Source organism: Lacerta agilis, chromosome 2 (genome assembly GCF_009819535.1).
Source record: "Lacerta agilis isolate rLacAgi1 chromosome 2, rLacAgi1.pri, whole genome shotgun sequence".
NCBI lineage: Eukaryota > Metazoa > Chordata > Lepidosauria > Squamata > Lacertidae > Lacerta > Lacerta agilis.
The window spans coordinates 19,058,381-19,074,612 of record NC_046313.1 but is presented as its reverse complement, the minus strand read 5'-3'; the positions used below and the strand labels follow the sequence as shown (position 1 = coordinate 19,074,612).

General features: G+C 46.8%; 1 protein-coding gene across 2 annotated transcripts; it reads right to left on the bottom strand.

Moving 5' to 3' along the window:
* Positions 1-855: 855 nt before the first annotated feature.
* RHEBL1 (RHEB like 1) lies at positions 856-16,012 on the bottom strand. Of its 2 annotated transcripts, XM_033138806.1 has the most exons (8): positions 15,914-16,012; positions 10,822-10,893; positions 9,194-9,261; positions 8,263-8,345; positions 6,540-6,596; positions 5,297-5,344; positions 3,266-3,350; positions 857-1,677 (listed from the first exon to the last, which is right to left on the bottom strand). In XM_033138806.1, the coding sequence occupies exons 1-8, from the start codon at positions 15,963-15,965 to the stop codon at positions 1,588-1,590; spliced, it is 555 nt and encodes a 184-aa protein (XP_032994697.1). In that variant the 5' UTR covers positions 15,966-16,012; the 3' UTR covers positions 857-1,587. The 2 variants fall into 2 exon arrangements, with proteins under 2 accessions (XP_032994698.1, XP_032994697.1); XM_033138807.1 differs by lacking the exon at positions 5,297-5,344 and having other exon boundaries at positions 856-1,677.
* Between the last annotated feature and the right edge of the window lie 220 nt (positions 16,013-16,232).

Here is a 16,232-nt window from a genome sequence, read left to right as displayed (position 1 = left end):
GGTCATTCCCAGAGTCTGTGCTGTCCCAGCCCTGCCTTTGCGTTTCAGGGTGGTTGTGGCAAAAGACTACAGTTTGCGTCCCCTACAGCTCCTAGCCTACTTCAAGTTAGTTGCCCAAGTGCTTCCTGCTTGGTCCTGTCGACAGAGAAGCAGAGGAAAAGGCACCAGAGGAGAGTCACAGCTGTGCTGTTTGTGCTCAGTCTAGAGGGAGGAGGAGGAGGGCAGCCAATTTCTTAGATCCCACGGAATGGAATTCATTTAAGAGCCTCCTTTAAAAAAAAAAATACTAACATCTCACTACATTCAGGGTTGCCCTGTGATGCCTGAACCCAGGCTAAAGGCTGCTCAGGGAGAGCAGACACAGGCAACTTTGGAGAAAACACGTCCACATGGTCCTATAAGCCCAGCAGTATTTTATGGAGATGCATCCAGCCAAATCCTTTCTCCCCAGCTGGGACATTCTCAGTTTGCATTTCCTCCTTGGGAATCAAAAATACGCGTCCAGGAAAGAGGCACAAGTGCTTTCCCCGTCCAGTAACAGGAAACAAAATCATTGCATCTCACTCATCAGTGTTAACGGAAGATCTTCCTAACCAAAGCATTTGCGTTGCTTTGGAGAACCGCCAAAAGATACGCACAGTTGCAAGCAAGGCATGGGACATTTTAAGGGTTCAGAGCAACCTCTTGTGTTTTACCTTTGTTCATTATACTAAGCTAGGGGGCTTCCTCTTGCTTTAGAGAGAAAGTACATGCAATAGCATCTGAATAGGTATGACCAACTCAGAGGTTTCCCCCCTCTATCTGGCCCCTAAAGAACTTTGCTTTTAGTTGCATATATATAGATATATTATTATCATTATTATCATTATCATTATAAAGTTTAGTGGGCCTTGTTGACTTAATGGCCACTTCACGCCTCCCAGCGCTCCAATGGAAGCTGAGGAAAATAATCCACTTTTGGATCCAGTCTGCAGCCCGAAATCTCACCCCGCCAAAAATAAGGCAACGACTTGCAAGAGGCACGACTGAAAAACCCAACCGCATTCCCGGGACAAGAGTTCACAGTTGCCACGGAAGGAGAACTACAGACCAGAGAACCGGCCCCCTCAATGCATCCCACCGAGAAAAAATAACATTCAGCTGCCTCTCCTTTACGCCGAATAGTGAACAGACACCTATGTGTGTAAACTTGTGCGCCTATTAATTAAATGGTTATAAATATACAGAAGAGCTCCTCCGTCAAAAAACATAAATAGATCCTGTTGTGCTCCCACACCCTCCCGGTTCTGTAAACATTTGGCAATACATATCTATATCTATCGATCTATATATATATATACATACATACATATACACATATACATACATAGATTGCTTCCAGCAAACGAATGTGCAAAACGTAGACGTCTTGTATAGAGGACGAGCAATGAGGTATACTGTGTTTGTGTGTGGATTACCCGTAAGCTATTCCAGACCTGCTCTTCAGGGCCTCTCGGGAGTTGCGATGCCTGCCCTGAGTTGGCCTGACTCTCTCGACACCCCCCCTCCCACCACCAGAACGGCTTCCGGCAGGGAAAAGGAGCACCGTCACATCAGGATGCAGCCGCGCTGTTCGCCGTAGGAGTTGTCCACACGATCGATTTCCTCAATGATCCTGGTGAAGACACCTTGGGTCATCTGCGAGGCACAGAAAGGCAAAACGCACCTGGGTTACCCAAGAGCAGAAGTGGACCTCTGCTGCTTTTGTCAGGCTTCGGGGAATCAGATGCCTCCCCCGGTGGCAGTAATTAAGCAGACCAAATGAAAGGAGCGTTCTTACCAAATAAGTTCTTTAATAATCATGCTAAAAAATGGCGTTACTCCCAGTAAAGGTTTACCCCCTCCATCCCCATTAATCTACGTCACTCTTATGTCAGGTAATTCTACGCTTGTTGCTGTTGCAACCAGATGGACAGGGTATAAAAAAATAATTGTTGTTGTTGTTGGAAGGGGGGCTTCAGGAATACTGTCCAAGGACACTGAATCTGCCAGCTGTCTGTATCCTACTGTTATCTCTTCTAGCTGCTCCTCACCCAGTATTTCCCGGTTTTCCTCTCTGGACTATGCCCTTCTGCAAACCACTATTCTGCAAACCACTATTCTAAATCAATACAGTCATACCACATGTTACGTCCGCATCAGGTTGCGTGTTTTCATCTTGCATCCCACGGCAACCCGGAAGTACCGATATGGGTTACTTCTGGGTTTCGCCGCTCGCGCATGTGCAGACACGGCGCTTCAAGTTGCGGGCTTTTCACATTACGGACGGGCCTCTGGTACGGATCCTGTCCGTAACACAAGGTGCCACTGTACTGTCCTCCTGCCCTTGGGAAGGTTCAGGAAAAAGGGGGAGCTCCTCAGTCCAGTCTCTGACATTCTGAGGATGGGAAGGATCCTTTTGAGGTTTGCAAAGATGGCAAACCTGTCGGCCGCTGGATGCTGCTCAGCTCCAATGAGCCCCAGCAGGCACGGTCGTGGATTATAGGAGTCTAGCAACATGGTGGGTGGGTTTGGATAAGCTCTCTATCCCTGTTTTATGTGTTCCTTGGCAAGGTGCCTGGGCCAGGGGGAAGTCTCCCTTCTACTACTGGAAGCACTTGAGATTACACCTGCACCTACCTTTGCAATTATCTTATGACAGGCAGAAAAGGTAAAGGACCCCTGGACGGTTAAGTCCGGTCAAAAGCGACTACGGGGTTACAGCGCTCGTCTCGCTTTCAGGCCGAGGGAACCGGCGTTTGTCCACAGACAGCTTTCCGGGTCATGCGGCCAGCATGACTAAACCGCTTCTGGTGCAACGGAACACTGTGACGGAAACCAGAGCGCACGGAAACGCCGTTTACCTTCCCGCCGCAGCGGTACCTATTTATCTACTTGCACTGGCATGCTTTCGAAATGCTAGGTTGGCAGGAGCTGGGACAGAGCAATGGGAGCTCACCCCGTCATGAGGATTTGAACCGCCGACCTTCTGATAGGCAAGCCCAAGAGGCTCAGTGGTTTAGATCACGGCGCCACCCGTTTGACAGGCAGTAAGGAATAAGCAAGGAAACTGCTCGTTCCTAGAAACAGGGGCTCTGAAATTCTGGAAGCTGAAACAGAAGCCACCTGCTAATTCCACATCAAAAACAAAGCCATGGCAATGCTCAAACCACTGGAGGAAGAAGGGGAGGTTTCTGTGGACATCAGAAAGTGACACTCAGTACCCTGTAGACCTCAGGTATCGCACCTGGTTTTCTTTTGCTGAGGATTCCAAGAACACGGCGCCCCAGGAATCGGCAAGCTTCCTGCCTTCATCAGTCTTCACCTGACGGCTAAAACACACACACAAAGGGGAGTGAAAACAGGGGACACACCAGGCCACCATTATGTTTTACAGGTTGTAATTTGAGACACCTGGTGCTGAGGATCTGGGACTAGCGAAAATAATTAAAATAAATCAGACAGTGCTGTAAGCCACCCAGAGTGGCTGGGGAAACACAGCCAGAACGGGCAGGGTGTAAATAATAAAATTATTGTGATGATTATTATTACTCCTCTGCATGCATTAAAAAGTGTGGGTGTGTTATTGGAAACATTTGAACAAATACAGAATTATTTAAAACATTTGGCTTGCAATATATTGTATTTAAAGAATAAACTTGTTCCCATCCCTGCCCAGTTCTCATTTACCGTACATTCAAAGCTTTTGATTAACACAGATGTGTTCCGAAAACTTTTATTGCCTCCACGAGGACTAGAAGCCTCCTTTAAAAAAAAAAAAAATCCCACAAAAAACCAAAATGCTGGATTTCCCCCTATGTCAACCTCAAGAGTCCCGTTTTGATGTAGAAATGTTTTACATTTCAGAAACGCGTGACCCTGATCCCTAGAATCAGGAACCAACAGACTCCTTTGGCGCTTACAACAGGGGCCTATTCAAGGCAGAATTCTACTCTGGAATGTTATGAATGTTAGGAATACGGCAAGATTGGAGCCCAGCAAGAAGATAGGGGTCGGATCACACAATGCACCATTGATACTGTGGCAAGGCGTGCGCAAGCATACCTAGTGTAAGAGAATACATGAAAACAACCCAAAAAAACACCCTCCCATTATTATCATCATCAAGGAATGATAATAGAAACTATCTTCAGTTAAGGGAAGTTGCATGTGATCCTGGTGAGAGGCTTAAAGAAACAACGTTTGTTCTAAGAGATCAAAAATTTAACCACAAAAAAATTAACCTCCCCAATCCCAATATGGCTGGTTTTCTGCCCGGTGTCTGAAAAGAGACAACCAGGTCCCATCCTTAAGGCTCAGGCTGTATGTTCTCAGCAGCATGGATTTGATTTAAATCAAATCGATTTAAATCACTAGTCAGTAAGACTTGATTTAAATCACTAGTCAGTAAGACTTGATTCAAATCATTTTTTTTACAGGAAGACTCCTCCTTACTGGTATAATCTTAATATTTACAACCAGATGAAGGTTTCATTTTTGGAATAATAAATTTCCAGAGTAGTTTCTACAGTTATATAAAAAAAAATCACTGATTTGGTTATACTATTAGAAATACATAGACAGATAATTATTAAATTGTTGTTTCTATTTGGACAACTTTTCTGCTGCACTTTATTAGAAGGAGAAAAACAATCATTTCCTTAATAAGAATTTAAACAATTTATTTAACTAAGACAACAACATCATAGCATATGCACCCATGTTTGTTAACTGATGTGAGTTTTAGCACACATGAAAAACTTAAAACAAATCCTTATTTCCTGATGAATAGCCTTTGGACTATAATGTAACTTAAATAGAAAACTATCTTTTAAAAAAGATTTTTTCCTCCAAAAGCATTTTATTTTGAAAATCCGATTTAAATTAAAAATATGATTAAAACAAACAAACAAAACCCTGCTTTTTTTTTTTAAATCATTGATTATCCACCCTAGTTCTCAGGCAGGAGAAGAAGAAGAAGAAGAAGAAGAGGAGGAGGAGGAGGAGGAGGAGGAGGAGTTTGGATTTGATATCCCGCTTTATCACTACCCGAAGGAGTCTCAAAGCGGCTAACATTCTCCTTTCCCTTCCTCCCCCACAACAAACACTCTGTGAGGTGAGTGGGGCTGAGAGACTTCAGAGAAGTGTGACTAGCCCAAGGTCACCCAGCAGCTGCATGTGGAGGAGTGGAGACGCGAACCCGGTTCCCCAGATTACAAGTCTACCGCTCTTAACCACTACACCACACTGGCTCTCAAGGAGACGGCAAAGCTCTTACCTTTCTAGAGACAGATCAGCTTTATTGCCAACAAGCACTACCGGCATCCTACCAAAGGAGAAAGGGACACTCTTAGGGAAAGTGGAGGGCTCAACCCCAAAACCACTCACTAAAGCACTTCAAACATCCAGGGGTTCAGCATATTATCAGCTCCTGCCTTAAAGGCTGCTCCTGCAAGGAGCTGGCAAGACAAGAACTGTAGCACTTCACTTGCAAGGACATGCATTTCTGATGGGAGCTGCTCCATTCCTTGCAGAACTTAAAATCAGAAATTATTCCTGCATTGCAGGGGGTCGCACCCGATGACCCTTGGGGTCCCTTCCAACTCTGTGGTTCCATGAAACAATTTGTACCACGTCACTGCGTATCGCTTAGAGCAGGGTCTCCCAAACTTGGGTCTCCAGCTGCTTTTGGACTACAACTCCCATCATCCCTAGCTAGCAGGATGAGCGTTCAGGGATGATGGGAACTGTAGTCCAAAAAAAAACAGCTGGCGACCCAAGTTTGGGAAACCCTGGGCTTAGAGGAGAGGTGGAGAAACTGTGGCTGTCCATCTGACCTCAACTCCCATAGTCCCTGAACTTTGATGAGACTGGTGGCTAAAAGAAAAAAAGCAAGCGTTCAAAAACAATTATAGAACATTAGAAGTAAAACTTTGTACATATACAGTCATACCTTGGATCCCGAACACCTTGGTACTCGGACGTTTTGGCTCCTGAATGCCGCAAACCCGGAAATGAGTGTTCCGCTTTGCGAACATTCTTTGGAACCTGAACGTCCGACGGGGCTTCCGATTGGCCGCAGGAGCTTCCTGCAGCCAATCAGAAGCCGCGCTTTGGTTTCCGAACGTTTTGGAAGTGGAGCGGACTTCTGGAACGGATTCCATTCAACTTCCAAGGTACGACTATATAAACTCTATTAAACCCCTGAAATAATTTCAATAACAACAGCACATATTATTATAGCAACATCCACAACATGCAGTAAAAGAGCTATGATACCACTTTTAACAGCCATGTCTTCCCTCAAAGAATTCTGGGAGCTGTAGTTTGTTAAGGGTGCTGAAAGTTGTTAGGAGACCCCTCACAGACCTACATATGTGACTGACTTTTTTGGAGGCACATCACATGCCTAGCCTTTCCCTACCCACACATCCACCTTTTTCGACGAGCATTTACTTTCATTCTAGAATTCTTTCCAATTGTGCTCTTTCCTGACTGCACTCCACCAAATTAATATTTACCTTGTCTTCCCTCTGCTTTCATATAACTTGCTGTGTAAAGACTTTACCACTTGAAAACTGAGAAGAAAGAAAAGAGGAAGAATGATAGGACGTCGCTTCTCGAATACAAGACAGTGTCACTCAAGTTAAGCTACACGGACCACATTCACGACATGCATTTTAAACCACTATGGTACCCCTTTCCTTTCACAGAGCTAAAATTCCCAGAGTTCCCTGTGAAGAAGGATTGACTGTGATGAGACCACTCTGGGAAATGTAGCTCTGAATGTGGTCCTATTGACTTTGCATGGAAGTAGAAAGCTCAGCATGGCTCCTCTTGCCCCCCATTCAAGTGCTTAGCTCCAACAATTGAATGGAATATGTGAAAAAACAGCATTAATCTGAATGGTTCCATTTAGAAGAGAAAAAGAACAGAGGGCATCAGTTGTGGAGCATTTGGAAAGGGTTGTGGAAACATGGAAAACTGGAATTGGGAAGAGAAAAACTAAGGCTATTACAGGACCTTCTCGAATCATTTGAGTAGATTTGCAAGGCAACAAGGCTCTGTACAGTCAACTAGGGCTGGGTGTTATATCGATATACCATCCAAAACTGGTTTTAAGTCCATAGCATGAAACTGGTTTCATAATTTTTGACCAGGCAATATACAGTCATACCTTGGATCCCGAACGCCTTGCAAGTCGAACGTTTTGGCTCCCGAATGCCGCAAACCCGGAAGTGAGTGTTGCGGTTTGCGAACGTTCTTTGGAAGCTGAACATCTGACGCGGCTTCCAGTTGGCTGCAGGAGCTTCCTGCAGCCAATCAGAAGCCGCGCTTTGGCTTCTGAAAGTTTTGGAAGCCGAACAGACTTCCGGAACGGATTCCGTTTGACTTCCAAGGTATGACTGTATCGCGAATCATGGTGTGTGTGTGTGTGTGCGCGCGCTATGCAAAAACCACAATGTGGGGAAAACCGTGAAGCCAGCCAATGCTTCTCTCGATTCCTGCAGCCCATTAACTCTGCCGACTCAGCTCGCCACCTGCCTCCTGCAGGGGGCAGCGAATCACAAGGGCAGGCGCCGGCAAAAAAGACAATGCAGGAAAAACCCGTGCTGGAAAAAAGCCTCTACGTAGCTCCATCCTTATTTCAGATATTGTGATATATGGGTATACAGTGGTACCTCGGGTTACGAACTTAATTCGTTCCAGAGGTCCGTTCTTAACCCAAAACCGTTCTTAACCTGAGGCGCTTTCGCCAGTGTGGTGTAGTGGTTAAGAGTGGTAGACTTGCAATCTGGTGAACCGGGTTCGCTTCCCCGCTCCTCCACACGCAGCTGCTGGGTGACCCTGGGCTAGTCACCCTTCTCTGAAGTCTCTCAGCCCCACTCACCTCACAGAGTGTTTGTGGTGGGGGAGGAAGGGAAAGGAGAATGTTAGCCGCTTTGAGACTCCTTCAGGTAGTGAAAAGTGGGATATCAAATCCAAACTCTTCTTCTCTAATGGGACCTGCCGCTGGTGCGCGATTTCCATTCTCATCCTTGGGCAAAGTTTGTAACCCGAGGTGCTACTTTTGGGTTAGCGGAGTTTGTAACCCAAAAGTGTTTGTAACCCGAGGTACCACTGTGTCATGATGTTTAGCTGTATTGCAATATTGAAAACCAGATACTGCCCAGCCCTATGGCCAACCATCCAACAACGCTCAGAGCAGTCCCCATCAATACACCAAACTCTTGGCCTTCTTACCTCTTGAGAGATGTAACGGAATACACCAGCACGTAGCCATGAATGCCAATGGTAAATGAGTGAGGCAAGATCGTGTATTCATCCTGGACAGAAACAAAACAGAGAAGAAGAGGCACCCTGAAGAGAACCCAGTTCAGCAACTGGCCCATTTCGAAGCCCATGAATGCACATGTGTCCGTAGCCCATTTCAGTACGGGATGCTTCATCTAGTGAGGTGGCAGTGACCATGCTTTAGGAAGTACTGTATTTTTCGCTCCATAAGACGCACTTTTTTCCTCCTAAAAAAGAGAAATATCTGTGCGTCTTATGGAGCGAATGGTGGTCCCTGGAGCTGAATTGCCCAGGGGCCAAAAGAGGATCATGCTTTTTATTTTACAAAGAGAAAAGGGAGTGTTGAAAGGACCCCGCTCAGCAGCTGATCAGCAAGAGATCGGGAGAGAGATAAGAGTCCCGGCTCCCTTTCAGCCCCGCCCTCCATTGTTGAATGTGGTGCAGAGGGGGGTTGTTTGTTTCCCCAGCAACATATGTCTGGCTGATTAGATTATCTGTCTGGAAATTGTAGAAAAGGCTCCCTTTCCTTTAGAAGCTGCAGAAATGTGAGTTGAACCCCATAAAAATGGGGCTTTTCCTCTTTGCTTTTCCCCCTTTGCAAAAAAAAAAGCTGCAAAAAATTTTAGCTGATCCTCAAAAAACCAGGGCTTTTAGAAGAGGAAAACCAGGGAAATTTTTTTTCTTGTTTCCTCCTCTAAAAATGAGGTGCGCCCTATGGTCCGGTGCGCCCTATGGATCTCCGGCAAAGTTCAGATGAACTTCCTCGAAATACCTCCCTGCACTATAGGCTTTTCGGGACCATGTGTCAAAGCAAGCAATTAATCCCATAGGCCACAGTGCAGTGAAATATCAACAGACAAACAAGGACAACCTCTCTTACCTGCCCGGCAGTGTCCACTAGTTGCAGATGGAATTCATCCTTTCCCAGCATCAACATTTTGTTGTAAGCTAAAGCGGGAAGCGAGGGAAGAAGGCAATTTTACAGCAACGTTGCTCTGCGTCTGCTGCACCCCTCCCCAAACTAAGCCACATCCTTGGCTCCACCCCAAAGTTCTGCGCTCAAGCTATTTTTATCCGCCTTTTTTTCCTCCCTCGGCCAGTTTAGTCCTCGGCCAGCCACTACAATCTGTCCCTCGCTTCCCCATCACTCCCTGGCAGGCAAACCAATGCTGCTACACCTGAGCCGAGGAAGCAACAGAGAAGCGATTGCTTTCGCGGCGTCTTCTCGCAAAACAGACATTGGGAAAACTCTCAGTGAGCGGAGGCCTTGAAAATATTGCTATGTGCACATGCAGGGCTCGTTTGTTGTGGCTTTTCTGCACGTCGTAAAAGTGTTTTTTTAAAAAAAAAAAAAACTGGAGTGGGGGGGGGGACCCACAAGGGAGATTTAAAGAGTAAACTGGCAAGGAGAGACCATGTGCGTATGTTGCACAGCTAAAGCAGAAATGAACAGCCACAAAAGCCCAGGTGCAGATATGGATTGTTTTGATCACAGCCATTATGTTTTTGGAGCATCTGCCTGGAGTAAATTAGCTGCCCCCAAAGCAGCTGCAGAAGAAGCTGGCGGCAAAAGAAACCCAGAAACTTTTGGCTCCAGTCACTGCTTAGTAGAAGCAGGCAAAGCGGTTCTACAAAACAGCCCGTCCACACACCACGGGCACAGATGCTCTGTGTGTGTGTGTGTGTGTGTGTGTGTGTGTGTGTGTCTCATGACAGCTTATATCCAGATCCCATGCAGAGTTAAGATTCACCTGATTATTTGCAGGGTTATCACCAGAATTCGCAGGAGGTGCATTTGCTCAGTAGGAATGGGAAGGCATTCTGTGTGTGCTCAGGGGCACATTTACTATTCTCCCACCGGCTGGTAGAAATAATTGTCAGCTACCAAGCCCGGGCAGTTACAAAGGAACGAAAGTGGCAAGCTCCAATACATGCACAAACCCCAACAGACAATTAACGCTAAAAAACATCTGACGCCATACCAACTGCCCTCAGGGAAATGTTTTGGGTAGATAAATCTCCCCCCCCCAAAAAACTCCCCAGGAGTGATCACCACACAGGGCAAACCGGAAGTGGACAAGACAGATTTGCGGGGAAATCGGCCTTCAGATAACCTAAAAAAATGTTCCGCTGTATGAAGTGGGTGTGAGTGGTAGCCCCCTTCGAAAACAGGAAAGGACTCTTGCGATGAGGGAGGGTTTGTGGCCTGGCAGGAAGTGAGGAGAGGTGCTACTGAAACCGTTTATCACTGGGGAGAAAACTCTTGAGCTTTCCACACAACATCCCAGCTATGCACAAGAGCAGTTTGACTGTCAGCATCACCTGAAACCCAAAACAGTCCATTTTTGCTTCTCTTGGTACAGAAATAGGGCTCTATTGCTCTGCCCATGGGTCAAAGAAAACATATATCTACCAATGGTCAAGACTTCCCTCTATCTTGCCTGACTGCTTGACTTTAACAAACAAGAGTCCAGGTATACCCAGAAAAGATTTAACCACAACACTTACTGCTTTCCACTGTAGGATCGTAACACTCCAGAAACTCCCCATCAATGAACTGGTGTGCAAGGGATGTTTTACCTGAAGAGGAAAGGTGGGGAAAGAAAGCCTTGCTGGAGGTGTGCTCTTTGGATCTCAGCAGCCAATAAACTCAGCATTCAGAGGAAAACAAACACCTCCAGCAGTCCCGCCAAAATTACACTGATTCCCAGTTTAAGATCACCCCACTTGCCAAGGAAATTCCCATGCTTAAGTTCTGGGGCGAGGCAAAACACAGTGATAGAGCAATGTAATTTAGTTTTAAACCACCATCGTCCCTGCAGTAACTCAAAAGTGGGCAATGGACAAATGGTCGAGAGCTCCAGAATAATCCGGAGGAACTCAAAAGAGGCAGGGGGAATTGTTTCACGAAAACCTAAAAAATTGCAAATGTGAATTTTTAGCCTGGTGACAGATCTTCAAAGGGGGGGAAGTAAATAATGAAAGTTGACTTCATGGTACTATTCGATATACAGAAAACACTAACACATTCAAAACAAAATATACAATCAAAAAATCCTTCCAGTAGCACCTTAGAGACCAACTAAGTTTGTTCTTGGTATGAGCTTTCGTGTGCAGGCACACTTCTTCAGATACATGCACACGAAAGCTCATACCAAGAACAAACTTAGTTGGTCTCTAAGGTGCTACTGGAAGGATTTTTTGATTTTATATTTTGTTTTGGCTATGGCAGACCAACACGGCTACCTACCTGTAACTGGAACTAACACATTCAGTTGATTTGAGATGTGAATTTGCAGAGTGGAGGGCTTTTAGGGGGGAAACACTTTATCTTTGAATATACTTGTCACAAATTGTAGCTCTTACATTTCATGCCTTTTGGGACACTCTGTTTACAATTTTCTTCATACTGGAGCATGTGTATGGTTGGGCATGCCCGCGTGTATTCTTAATACCTGCCGGCCAATTATAAACTTCAAACATTCAATAAAAGTGTTGTGAAACTTCCCCGTTTTTTCTTATCCTTTACTAACTGCGCATGCAGATACAACCAGTCCACTTGTGGACTTTCTTACACAAAATGACCTGACAGCAGAAGATCAACACTAACTCTCTTTAACTTTGTGCACTGTCGGGTACAACAACCCCTTGTGTTTAAGGCGCCACAAAACTCTCGATAGTTAATCCTCAGCGGTGCTATTTCGTGCTTTTAATTTTCAATTTTAACAAATTGATTACATCACTCGGTTATTCAGTCAAGAAATTTAAAACATACTCATTGCTTAGTATCAATGATCTTGTTGATTCTCATCTAGTAAGTTGATTCTCATCATTGCTTAGTATCAATTATCTTGTTGATTCTCATCTAGTAAATTTACAGCTCAATGTATATAAGCCTTTGCGGAAGTAACTCCCATTACTTTCAGGTAAATGAGCACAGGATTACAGTCTTAGATATATGTACCGTGTCTCAAATCCAATCCAACGGAAATGAGAAAGGGTTTTTTCCCCCATGTACAGTGAAAAGCAATCAATATGTCAGTAGCTTTTAGCCAGTACCTATTTGTAAGTCATTCTTTGGGGGTCAGTTCAGGCAATGTTGTTTTATTTAACGGCATCAAGCAAATACAGCATTCAGTATTGCGGATCAATATGTGGATAGCCATGTATCAGCTATGGGCTCTTCCTCACCATAAATTGAGTTTGGCAACACACACACACACACACACACACACACGTCTCTGAAAGCAAGGAGACTGGCTCACGGGCTGCAATGTTGCGCCTAATTAGGCTACAAAGCTGGTTCCCCAAGGCTGTTCATGTGTTGCCAAGTAGTCTGGAGGAAAACAGAAGAGCCAGCAGCTCAGACATCTGCTGGTACCTCGTTTCATGCCTTGGGGGAAGCTCACAAGCCCAAGAGGTCATCTGGAGCAGAGGATGGGATGAGCAGAAGTGGGGAAACAAAAGGCAAGAGGAGGTCTTTGCTCTTTCTTCTTCTTGGTGACAAAAGAATGGGCTGTGCCCAGGTACGTAAGGATTTAGTGAACTACCCAAAATGTTGCATCCCACCTGGTGGACCATGGAGGAAGCGCCAGAAGAAAACAAGAAGATCTGCAAAGATTTGTCTCCGTGATGCAGCTCTGGGGTGTATTAACAGCAGTTAAATTTAGCATATTGCTCCCGCACTTGCCACATGAAAGGATCTGGGCTCACAATCACATTTTTTGCACATAAGTGTGCACAGAACAATTTATGAATCTGTTTAGCATGTACATCTTGTTGTTAACTCTTGCCCTCCCAGATCTTGTAGCTGAGTCAGCATCCTTTTTAGTCCAGCCACAAGGGAAGGTATTTTATACAGCAGGCATGTCCAACAGGTAGATCGTGATCTACCGGTAGATCACTGGACGTCTGTGGTAGATCACTGGCTCGTCCCAAAGAAATTCAACAACTTTGGCTCTCAACAAGCTCAACAATTTCCCCCTGCCCTCCTAAAAAATGAGGCTTTCCTTCTCCCTAAAAAAGCTTAACAACTATCACCCGAACCCAAAAAAACAGGGCTTTCCTCCTCCCTAAAAAAAGCTCAGCAACTTACCCCCAAAAAGGGGGTAGATCACTGCCAGTTTTTAACTCTGTGAGTAGATCATAGTCTATTGGGAGTTGGCCACCCCTGTTATACAGTATGTAGCTAGTTTTAAGATGCTGCTCTGTTGCGATTCTCTACTGCAGACTAGCTTAGCCGGGTGCCTTAGATCTGAGTCTAATCCACTAGAATAGCCGCCCCCCCCCCGACCTTGTGTCCTCAGACTACAACTCACATCAACCCCAGCTCACATGGTTCTGCTGGTTCCCACTAATGGGATTTGTAGTCCAAAACATCTAGAGGGCACCAGGTTGGGAAGATGGCAGTACGGAATATTAGAATTCTCCTTGCTGTGTTAAAAGAAGTGTTTCAAATTCCTTGAATGTTTAGGAACTTGGGCAACCTGACACCCAGGGTTCTTCCAGTCCAACTTACTAGAGCCTTCTGACATCTCTAAATTATCTGTGAAGCAAAGGATGGCTCTTTATTCTTTTTTAATGGCCACATGGGCTCTAAACACAATCCCAATGCACTGATGTTCAACGCTGCAAGAGAGAAGAGGTGTGCAATTAAATATGGCTGCATTTACCCATACCAAATATGGAGCATTTTGTTTTGCAACAGCCCCACACCAGCGAAGCAGAACTCTTGCTACAGCTCTCACCCCCTTTTTTGACCTGTTCAAACAAGGCACAGATGGTTGTAGGAGGAGGATCAACAACCCAAACATGCACATTTACGCACACAGGGTCCACGCCAACTAGAAATGTATTAACCCCTTCTGTCGCAGAAAGGACCCCTAGCCTTAAAAGCAAATTCTCACGCACAGGCACATCAAGATTATATTACCCACCCAACCCCAAGGAGAAAAGGCGGCAGAAGGCTTAATACTATAAGGAAACAAGCCATTTCACCACCCAGCCTCCCATTATGACCTCTGACCTCTGGTCATTTCCTCCCACTGCATGTGGATTAATAGAAAACAGACCCCCCAAGTGACCTCTTGCATTTGTGTTCAGGGAAGAGGGTCAGATGAGCAGGGAAATGTGCATGTGCAAATAACTCCCCAAGGAGAAACTAGGAAAGGTCAGGCAATAAGCTGTCCAAAAGCTACAAGTTTTCTGGACTCAGGAGCCGCTAAAGCTTTTCTGGACAGGCAAGGAGGGCTCCAGTTCACTATAAATAGGTGACATGGGGGGGAAAGGGGGGTACTCTTGGATGCAAATGCATGCAGAATTTTAACTCCATCACTGCAGATCTGCACAAATCCCCCCAGCAACTTACACCTAAACAAGTATTTAATAGGACATGCTAAGATTTGAAGTTTGGGGCAGGGGAGTTGTAATAGCATTGTGATTTCCCCTGGGGGAGAAAACACACACACACACACAATTCCCCCCTCCCACACACACTTGGCAGAGATTTATGACACTTTGCAACAACTATTTTGTGCAACCAGCAAAGGGAGAAATGTGTCTGTCTCAGGATGTAAGAACTTCAAGCCCAGGAAGCTCACAGACAGGAAACCCACAACATAGAGAGCAGGGCAGCCCATCCCCAAACATGGGCTGCTCAGAGAATCAAAGGGCAGCCCATCCCCACACTGCTCCGTTTTCCATTTGGCCTGATCCTGTCAATATTCAAGTTCTACGATTTTGGTGTCTGCCATTCCCGGTATTTTAAGCATGAAGATCAGGATGCAGATGATGTTACTATCCTTCTTATTTCCCAAATCACCCCTACCTACATTTCCTAAGACCCCAGCAAAATCGCCCATATATCAGTCCTACCTGACTAGTCCTAGACCAGGGTGGGTCTCTCCCCCTGACCTCACCCCCTTTAAGAGAGAGCTGTAGACAAAGGAGGGAATCTCGGGCAGGTGCTCCTCGCGCGGCCACACCTGCCGAAACCCTCCCTTCCACACGCGCACCTCCTGCTAAAGGTGCAGAAGCGCCTCTCCCGCTTTCTCACCTGGAGATGCTGATCCCTTCCCCCGGTCCTCTCGCATCCCCCTAAAACCAAAGCCTTCCCAGATATATATATATATTAAAAAGTCATTTATCCCAGCTGCTGGCGACTCCTCGCGCCAATCCTCGCCGCTTTCCCCACCCGCGCTCCGGATGGCAAGGGCTGCTCCGGGCGCACCACGTGCATCGTCCTCGCCACACGCACCAGACCCGCTTCCTCCTCCTCCCCCGCTTTCCGGTCCCCCATCCTCCTGCCATCCCCCCCACCCCACCCCACCCATGGCATGCTTCCAGCCCAGCCCGGGGACCCTCACTCCGCGCGACCCCTGGCTCTTCTTAGCGACCCCCTCCCCCGAGATCCTGCACGCCCTTCGATTGTTCCAAGCCTCCGCGGCCAGCCCCTCGTGCAATCTCCTCTCCCCGCCCCGCTACGCGAAGACCTCCCCTCCCTCGCCGCCTCCCGGGCACCCACCCCTGGCCACGTGCCCCCCCCCCGCCTCTCCGCCACGGGTGGCACCCATCTCTTTCTCGATCTGGACCACGCACTCACCCACAGAGCGATACCCCAGGATCACGACCTTCCGATAGCGCACCAGCGGCATGGCCCGGCGCAGGGCGTAGGGTGCCGCAAGGCGGGCGGGCGGGCCGCGCGATAAAAGAGCCCGCCGGAGAGTAGAGCCGCGGGCGCCGCAACTACAAACGCCCACGTGACCACAACACTGGCCTACAGCCGCCGCTCCTCATTGGCCCCGGGGAAGAGGGCGCGTGCGCGCTGCGGAGGGCTCCCGTTCCATTCATGAAAAACGGCGAGGGGTGGGAGGCGAGGCGCGGGGGAGGATGTGGGGGGGGGCGTTTCCCAAAGCGCAAGC